The sequence below is a fragment of the Triticum urartu genome, chromosome 6 (genome assembly GCF_003073215.2).
Source record: "Triticum urartu cultivar G1812 chromosome 6, Tu2.1, whole genome shotgun sequence".
In the NCBI taxonomy this organism is placed as follows: Eukaryota; Viridiplantae; Streptophyta; class Magnoliopsida; order Poales; family Poaceae; genus Triticum; species Triticum urartu.
This window is the reverse complement of record NC_053027.1, coordinates 194,024,986-194,034,606: the sequence shown is the minus strand read 5'-3', so window position 1 is coordinate 194,034,606 and position 9,621 is coordinate 194,024,986. Positions and strand designations below refer to the sequence as shown.

General features: G+C 47.0%; 1 protein-coding gene across 1 annotated transcript; it reads left to right on the top strand.

The window, feature by feature from the left end:
- The first annotated feature begins 6,272 nt into the window (after positions 1 to 6,272).
- Positions 6,273 to 9,404, top strand: LOC125512343 (cytochrome P450 734A2-like). The gene is made up of 4 exons (XM_048677432.1): positions 6,273 to 6,830; positions 7,285 to 7,508; positions 7,623 to 8,282; positions 8,418 to 9,404. The coding sequence occupies exons 1-4, from the start codon at positions 6,509 to 6,511 to the stop codon at positions 8,916 to 8,918; spliced, it is 1,707 nt and encodes a 568-aa protein (XP_048533389.1). The 5' UTR covers positions 6,273 to 6,508; the 3' UTR covers positions 8,919 to 9,404.
- Positions 9,405 to 9,621: the final 217 nt, after the last annotated feature.

The following is a 9,621-nucleotide window of genomic DNA, read 5'->3' as shown; positions in this document are numbered from 1 at the left end:
TCAAGCATTTAATTAATAAAAGGCAGAGTGTAATGATCTTTTCTAGTTGCTTTGTTTAATTTTTTAAAATCAATTACCATTCCATAACCCGTAACAATTCTTTGTGGAATAAGTTCATTATTATCCTTAGGAACAATATTAGGAACAACAGTTATACCTCCTTTCTTAGGGACACAATGAACAGGGCTCACCCATCTACTATAAGCTATAGGATAGATTATACCCGCTTCCAAAAGTTTTAATATTTCCTTTCTTACCACTTCTTTCATCTTCAGATTTAACCGACGTTGGTGATCAACAACGGGTTTAGCATCAGGTTCCGTATTAATTTTGTGCTGACATAAAGTGGGACTAATGCCCTTTAAATCATCAAGAGTATATCCAATAGCAGCTCGGTGCTTCCTTAGAACTTCAAATAATCTTTCTTCTTCATGTTCCGAAAGGTTAGCATTGATAATAATAGGATATATCTTCTTTTCATTAAGATAAGCATATTTCAAAGTGTCTGGCAATTGTTTTAATTCAAACACAGGATCACCTTTAGGTGGAGGAGGACCTTCTAGAGTTTCAATAGGCAAATTGTGTTTATGTGGAGGACGTTGTTCAAAGAAAATCTTATCTATTTCATTTCTTTCATGCATATGAAAATCATTTTCATGGTCTAGCAAATATTGTTCTAAAGGATCAGTTGGTGGTACCGCAATAGAAGCAAGACCAATTAATTCATCCTTACTAGGCAATTCTTTTTCATGAAGCTTTCTACTAAACTTGGAAAAATTAAACCCGTGAGCTCATCACCAAAACTAACACCGATAGTTTGTTTCTCACAATCTATCTTAGCGTTAACGGTTTTCAAGAAAGGTCTACCAAAGATAATGGGACAAAAGTCATCTTGTGGGGAACCAAGAACAAGAAAATCAGTAGGGTATTTTATTTTCCCACACAAGACTTCAACATCTCTAACAATCCCAATTGGTGATATAGTGTCTCTATTAGCAAGTTTAATAGTAACATCTATGTCTTCTATCTCTGCGGGTGCTATGCCATTCATAATTTCTTGATATAAGGTGTAAGGAATATCACTCACACTAGCACCTATGTCACATAAACCATGATAACAATGATCTCCTATTTTAACTGAGATAACGGGCATGCCAACAACAGGTCTATGTTTATCCTTTTTATCAGGTTTGGCAATTCTAGCAGCTTCTTCCCAAAAGTAAATAACATGCCCATCCATATCTTCTTCCAAGAGATCTTTAACCATAGCAATACTAGGTTCTACTTTGCTTTGTTCATTAGGTTTATGTGTTCTAATATAGCTTTTGTTGACCATAGTTGAAACTTTAGCATGTTCCTTCATCCTAACAGGGAAAGGTGGTTTCTCAATATAAGAAGTAGGAACAACTGAATCAACATTGTAAAGTATAGTTTCTTCTTTAACTGGTACCGGTTATTTGATTTCTTCTTTAATATGTGGGTGATATTTAAACCACTTCTCTTTAGGGAGATCAACATGAGTAGCAAATGATTCACAAAAGGATGCTACTATCTCAAAGTCAAGTCCATGTTTAGTGCTAAACTTTTGAAAAGCATCGGTATCCATAAAAGATTTAACACAATCATACTTAAGTTTAATACCTGACTCTTTACCTTTGTCGAGTTCACAATCTTCAGAGTTGTGTTTAATTCTTTCTAAAAGATCCCACTGGAATTCAATAGTCTTCTTCATAAAAGAACCAGCACAAGAAGTATCAAGCATGGTTTGATCATTACAAGAAAGCCGAGCATAAAAGTTCTGGATAATAATTTCTCTTGAGAGCTCATGATTGGGGCATGAATATAACATTGACTTAAGCCTCCCCCAAGCTAGAGTGATACTTTCTCCTTCACGAGGCCAAAAATTATATATATAATTTTAATCACGATGAACTAGATGCATAGGATAATTTTTTTGATGGAACTCCAATTTCAATCGATTCCAATTCCAAGATCCAATATCATCGCATACCCTATACCATGCCAATGCCTTTCCCTTCAAAGATAAAGAAAAAACCATCTTCATAACTTCATCTCCGGGTAAACCTGCAAGCTTGAACAATCCATAAATTTGTTCTACATATATCAAGTGCATCAGGATGTTCGGTTCCATCTCCTGCATAAGGATTAGCTAGCAGTTGTTCTATCATACCCGAAGGATTTCATATTCAATACTTTCAGTATGTGCAGTAGGTTGAGGGGTGGCTAATTGTGGTTCCGTTCGAGGTGAAGATACCCCGAACAAACCCCTCAAAGGATTGTTTTCCATAGTAACAAGTGACAATAAATTTCAGCACACTATATAAATGTTTCCTTACCAAATTCCACTTACCAAAGGCGCTTCACTCCCCGGCAACGGCGCCAGAAAATAGCCTTGATGACCCACAAGTATAGGGGATCAATTGTAACTCTTTTCGATGAGTAAGAGTGTCGAACCCAACGAGGAGCAGAAGGAAATGACAAGTGGTTTTCAGTAAGGTAATGTCTGCAAGTGCTGAAATTGTAAGTAGCAGAGTAGTTTGATAGCAAGGTAATTTGTAACAAGCAAGTAACGATAATAGTAGTAAAAGTGCAGCAAGGTAGCCCAATCCTTTTGAGGCAAAGGACATGCCAAAACGGTCTCTTATGATAAGCAAAGCGTCCTTGAGGGTACACGGGAATTTCATCTAGTCACTTTCATCATGTTGGCTTAATTCGTGTTCGGTACTTTGATAATTTGATATGTGGGTGGACCGGTGCTTAGGTGTTATTCTTACTTGAACAAACCTCCTACTTATGATTAACCCTCCCACAAGCATCCGCAACTACGAAAAAGTATTAAGAATAAATTCTAACCATAGCATTAAACTTTTGGATCCAATTGGCCCCTTACGGAATTGCGCATAAACTGGGGTTTAAGCTTCAGTCACTCTCGCAACCCATCATCTAATTGCTACTCCACAATGCATTCCCTTAGGCCCAAATATGGTGAAGTGTCATGTAGTCGACGTTCACATGACACCACTAAGGGAATCACAACATACATACTATCAAAATATCGAACACATATCAAGTTCACATGATTACTTGCAACATGATATCTCCCATTACCTCAAGAACAAAAGTAACTATTCACAAATAATAAACATGCTCATGATCAGAGGGGTATTAAATAGCATATTGGATCTAAACATATAATCTTCCACCAAATAAAGCATAAAGTAATCAACTACAAGATGTAATCAACACTACTAGTCACCCACAAGCACCAATCTATAGTTCCGGTAACAAGATTGAACACAAGAGATGAAGTAGGGTTTGATATGAGATGGTGCTGTTGAAGATGTTGATGGAGATTGCCCTCCCCAAGATGGGAGAGTTGTTGGTGATGATGATGACAATGATTTCCCCCTCCGGGAGGAAAGTTCCTCCGGCGGAATCGCTCCGCCAGAGGGCAAAAGTGCTCCTGCCCAAATTTCGCCTCGAGACGACAGCACTCAGTCCTGAAAGTCCTCTCCTTATTTTTTCTAGGCCAATCGACCTATATACCAGAAGATGGGCATCGGAGGTGGGCCTAGGTGAGCACAACCCACCAGGGCGCGCCCAGGTGGGTTGTGCCCACCTGGTGGGCCCCCTCTGGTAGTTATTTGCTCCAATATTCCTCAAATATTTCATAAAAACTCTCCGTGAAGTTTCAGCTTATTTGGTGTTGTGCAAAATAGGTAGCCTGACATAACTTTTCCATGTCCAAATTTCCAGCTGCCGGAATTCTCCCTCTTTGTGTATACCTTGCATATTATGAGAGAAAAGGCATTAGAATTACCCCAAAAAGCATTATTATGGATAAAAACATATTAAATAACAGTAAGAAAACATGATGCAAAATGGACATATCACACGCGTTCTCGGATGCGTATGTGGCATTTGCACCATAGGATGCACCGCGATCGGCGTGTCAGCACACGACTTGTTCCATCAACCATGCGCGCGCGTTATTACCATCGCGCATGCTTTTTATTTAAAATGTGTGCCCGTCTAGCACACACACCTTGATCTGTCTGACCGTTTTTGTTTGTTGTGGCTAATCACAAACAATTTATCTGTGTGAAGTGTATGCCATCTATCGCACACACCTTGATCTGGCTGACCGTTTTTGTCGTGTTGCCTAATCGAAAACAGTTTATCTGAGTGAACTGTATGCCTTATGTCACACACACATTGATCTGGCTGCCCGTTTCTGTTGTGTTGCCTAATCACAAACAGTTTATCCGAGTGAACTGTATGTTGTATATCGCACAAATCTTCATCTGCCTAACCGTTTCTACTGTTATGCTCATCGCAAACAGTTTATTCAAGTGAATTGTATGCCACACATCGCGCATGCAACTATAATCTGAATTGTGTTTGATGTCTCCGCCATCGCAAAAATTTTGTATCTTTTTGACGGTTTTATTACATCATCATTTGCGATTAATGCATCGCACACAGTTTCGTCAAAGGTTCTTAATTGTAGCGTCGTGTTAGCAGCATCCTGTAGTAGTGTAAGTTGCCTGGGCCTCACCTGTCATAAGTTGCCTTAACACCAAATGTCCGGATTTTAACGCGTCGCCGTTGTGGGGAGAGAGAGTGGCCCGACCCCACCTGTCAGGATAACACGCGACCTCACATGTCATAAGTTTCCTTGGCCCCACTTGTCATGATATTAAAGCGACACCACTCTGGGGGAGAGAGTGGCTCAACCCCGCCTGTCAGGAGATAACGATCAAAGGCTTTAACTAGACGGCAGTGCTCCGTTTGAGTTTTTGTGAGCAGGTGGAGGAGGAGGGGAAATGTGAGCAACGTTAGTTGTCTGGGCTAAAACCATTGTTCAGGAAATCGGTAACTGGTAGCTGCTCGGTTGGCTTGGGACTAGGACTAGTGATTAATCGCTGAATCGACCTATTTACTGGATTAATTGGTCGACCATTAATCGATAGATTAAATAGGAATACCAACATATATCTAGTTTTTTATGTATTATACCATACTCTCATGCTCTCAACTATGTAATATACCAAAATATGCTATTGGTCAATTAATCGTCCTGACAAGTTAACACGATGAATATGTGCTATTCGAATCAGTCACCCTACAAGTAGCGATTAACTGGGCCATTAACTGATTAATCAGATGAATTCTTGAATAGTGGCTAAAACTGACGATAACTAAGCAACCAAAGGGCACGAAAATAGAAATCCCTTTAGATATACTCCCTCCTTTTCGGTTTGAAGGGCTAAGCTAAAAAAATCGTTTTAACCAAGATAGACGGCGAGTGATGGAGCAAATTTTGTAGGTTGCAAAATTAGCATACTCGTTTAAATAAGCGTGCTTATTCTGCAAGTGTATGCATTTGGGACCACTAAATTAGCAAAAATGGCTACATGCACAAGTAGGCTTCCTGTTAAGGTGCCTCGGAAAGTCGGAATTAAAAGGATGATGAAGAGGAATGACAACAGGACTAACAAAATGAAATAACTAAAAACAATGAGGTAGTGTCAATAAATCAGAAATGAGACAGTAGATCTTAGCAAGACAACTCATAATTTTTTTCTCACAAAATAATTTTTTTAGAACTACAAAATACATTAAATAAGGGCCGCTTTAACGGAAATGGTGTGCGTACGACAGTTTTTTGTGCGAAGCTCGTACGACCATACGCAGAATATGTATGCTGCATGCTATGGCTCACGCACCGATTGTCTCTGATGGAGTTTCATCGCAAGTATAGCATTGCTCTTGTTTTAAATAAAACGGTAAGATATATTGTACCGGAACTATTATCTCTAACCATCTACTACACTCCTATCGTTAGATATAGCTTCCTTAAAAAAACCATTAGATTTAACTGAAGATGTAATGAACTGAAACTGTTATATAGGAGTATCTAAACATCTACAGTAATATGATTAGATATAGCTTAAGATATAATGAACTGGAACTGCCGATCATATGACCAAATTTTACCTTTGATCTCTGCCAAAAAAAAGTGTGTCTATCAATATGCATTTCGTGCTGGGAAAAATGCGAGAAATGTCGGAACGGACTTGTTCGTTTTTTGCACATCAAAGCAATACGCCTTCCATCATCTAACACGGTCAATTAAACAAGAGTGCGAAATCCCTACTTCGTTGACTCTTTACTAACCAACCTACCCCCAAAACAAAAGCAAGCAACGCTACCCCTCTTCGGCTCTTCCCCGGCCCCATGGCCGCCGGCCTTCGCTTCTCCCCCCCTTCCTTCTCCTCCTCCCTCCGCACTATATAACCCCGCCCTTGCCTTCCCCTGTCACCCAAAACCCCACGCCATTAACGCCGGCTCACGTACACGGGCTCCAAGAAACGCAGCGCACGACCCAGAGAGAAGAACGACGCATCATCGTCTTCCCCGCCCTGCCTACTCTGCTTCAAGAAACAAGAAACAGGGGAGCCGAGCCGAGCCGACCACGGCGGCAATGGGGGACGAGATGGAGGCGGCGGCGTGGGCGTGGCGCGGCTGGGTGTCGTGGCGCGCGGCGGCCGTGCTGCTGTCAGCGTGGCTGGCGCTGCACGTGGCGGCGCGGGTGGCGGACGCGCTGTGGTGGCGGCCGCGTCGGCTGGAGGCGCACTTCGCGGCGCAGGGCGTCCGCGGGCCGCCGTACCGCTTCCTGCTGGGGTCGGTGAAGGAGATGGTGGGGCTCATGGTGGAGGCCTCCTCCAAGCCCATGTCGCCGCCCACCTCCCACAACGCGCTCCCCCGCGTCCTCGCCTTCTACCACTACTGGCGGAAGATCTACGGTGCGTCCCTCCCTCCCTCCCTCCTCGCCGCCGCTCATGCATACATACGCGCGCGCGCACACACGTATACGCATGTGTTGTGCAAGAATAGTATCTCAGCCAGCCAGCCAGCATCATCTGCCTGCGTCTCTCAGTGGCCTAATTGCTCATCTTTTTGGGCGGTTTTGGTTGCATCTGCTTGTTGATCTGCTCCCTCGCCTCCCTGTCCGATTTTCTGTTTGGCTCCTCCCTCTGTCTCCCTGCTCGTCTGTTTGTGACCAGGGCTCAGCTTTTGTCTCTTGTTGTCAGCTCAGCTCACCTAGCTTATCTCTCTTCTGTTTGAGCATATGGGGTTTATGGCACTTACTTCGCTTCTTCCTCCTCACACAGACACCTCTGTTTCCCTCTGGTTCTTGCGTCGAATGGCAATTTCCGTCCTTTTGGGTCATCGCTAATGGTTTTGGCGACGATGCAGGTCCGACGTTCTTGATATGGTTCGGGCCGACACCGCGGCTGACGGTGGCGGAGCCGGAGCTGATCCGGGAGATCTTCCTGACCCGCGCCGACGCCTTCGACCGCTACGAGGCGCACCCCGTCGTGCGCCAGCTCGAGGGGGACGGCCTCGTCAGCCTCCACGGGGACAAGTGGGCGCTCCACCGCCGCGTCCTCGGCGACGCCTTCTACCCCGACAACCTCAACGTACGGCCGCCGTGCTGCTCCCCTGTTTTTCTTTTTGTTCGTGGCCGCGCTGGCGGCGCGTGCGACGGTTGGATGAACGGATGGACTGACGGCGACGTGGTTCCATTTTTGCAGCGCCTGGTGCCGCATGTCGGCAGGTCGGTGGCCGCGCTGGCGGAGAAGTGGCGGGAGATGGCGGCGGCCGACGGCAGCGGCGAGGTGGAGGTGGACGTGGCGGAGTGGTTCCAGGAGGTGACGGAGGAGGCCATCACGCGCGCCACCTTCGGCGGCAGCTACAACGACGGCCGCGTGGTGTTCGGCATGCAGAGCCAGCTGATGGCCTTCGCCTCCGAGGCGTTCCGCAAGGTGCTCGTCCCAGGCTACCGGTTCATGCCGACCAAGAAGAACTGGCTGTCGTGGAAGCTGGACAGGGGTATCCGGCGGAACCTGACCAGGCTCATCGGCCGGCGCAGCGAGGAGGCCGCCGCCGCCATGAAAGCCGCCGAGGGCGAGAAGGCCGACACCGGGAGCTTCCGCGACTTGCTCGGGCTGATGATCAATGCCAGCCAGAGGACGACGCGGGCGCCGGCGGCGAAGGCGATCCCGGTACATGACATGGTGGAGGAGTGCAAGACGCTCTTCTTCGCCGGGAAGCAGACGACGACCAACCTCCTGACGTGGGCCACCGTGCTGCTCGCCATGCACCCGGAGTGGCAAGAGCGCGCCCGGCGCGAGGTCCTCGACGTGTGCGGCTCCGATGACCCCTCCAAGGAGCACCTCCCCAGGCTGAAAACGGTACGTCCTCTCATCCGATTCGTTCCCGTCTGCAGGAGAAATTTCAAACCCGCCGCAGGCAGAAGGGCGTTTCGGTCATTTTCTCCAAGCGCTGACACACACTCTCTGCATGTTCCATGTGTTTTGTCACGACAGCTGGGCATGATCATCAACGAGACGCTCCGGCTGTACCCGCCGGCGGTGGCGACGATCCGGCGCGCCAAGGCGGACGTGCGGCTGTCGGACGGGTGCATGATCCCGCGCGACATGGAGCTGCTCATCCCGATCATGGCCATCCACCACGACGCGCGGCACTGGGGCCAGGACGCGGCGCAGTTCAACCCGGCGCGGTTCGCCGGCGGGGCGGCGAGGGCGGCGAAGCACCCGCTGGCCTTCATACCCTTCGGGCTCGGGGCCCGGATGTGCGTGGGGCAGAACCTGGCGCGCCTGGAGGCCAAGCTCACCATGGCCGTCCTCCTGCGGCGGTTCCAGATCCGGACGTCCCCCAACTACGTGCACGCGCCCACGGTGCTCATGCTCCTCTACCCACAGTACGGCGCGCCGCTGATCTTCCGCCCGCTCGCATCGCAGCCGTCGGCGGCGGACTCCACGACCTCCTCCTCCTGTCCCAGACCGGAATTCTTGTGTCAGGACTGACAGAACATGAGAATGTTTCCACTAGAGTAGAAAAGAAGAAGGGTAGGGCAGGAAGGGGCGGCGTGGGTCACCATGGATGGACATGGACGAAAATCATCATAGGACAAGGCCAAGATGACCGAAACGCCCCTCCAGCCAGCCCCTCGCCCTGCTGCTGTGTAGTGTGTATATATGTGAGTCCAGGTGATAGAAAGAGCCAAAGAATGACTAACTTTTTGTCCTGGCCTGTGTGTGGGCTGGGGCCCGGCAGGTTGCCAAAAATGCCCTCCTTAACAGACCGGATCAGGCCAGCCTTTTCTAAGATTTGATGGCACACAGGAGGAGGAAGGCCCCCACCCCACCTCTGCTCCTCTCTTCTTGTTGTGTTGCCCATGGCTTCTGGTGTGTGTATTTGTACAGATGTTTATTCCATCATCATCATCATCATCGCCCGTCGGGAAGGAAAGAAGTGAAAATGGTGTCATGTTTATAATAATTTCCTGGGAACCCCGTGTCTACCTTGCGCGCGGCATTCTCCTCCTTTTTGCCGGCCTCTTCAGTGTGTGGTCGGTGATCCTGCCTCCATTATTTTTGCAAAAAAAAAAAAGATCCTGCCTCCATTATACAAAGAAGAAAGAACTCGCCTATTTAACAATCCTGGTCCTGTCTAATGACTCGCTTTTGTTTAAAAATGGTCTATAGAAAGTAGGAAATCCAAGCAAAT

Excerpts from the sequence above, each read along its gene's own strand:
- LOC125512343 (XM_048677432.1), top strand. The coding sequence starts at position 6,509 with ATGGGGGACGAGATGGAGGCGGCGGCGTGGGCGTGGCGCGGCTGGGTG. Across the intron at positions 6,831-7,284 it reads CTACTGGCGGAAGATCTACG|GTCCGACGTTCTTGATATGG; the intron begins GTGCGTCCCTCC and ends GCGACGATGCAG. Across the intron at positions 7,509-7,622 it reads TCTACCCCGACAACCTCAAC|CGCCTGGTGCCGCATGTCGG; the intron begins GTACGGCCGCCG and ends CCATTTTTGCAG.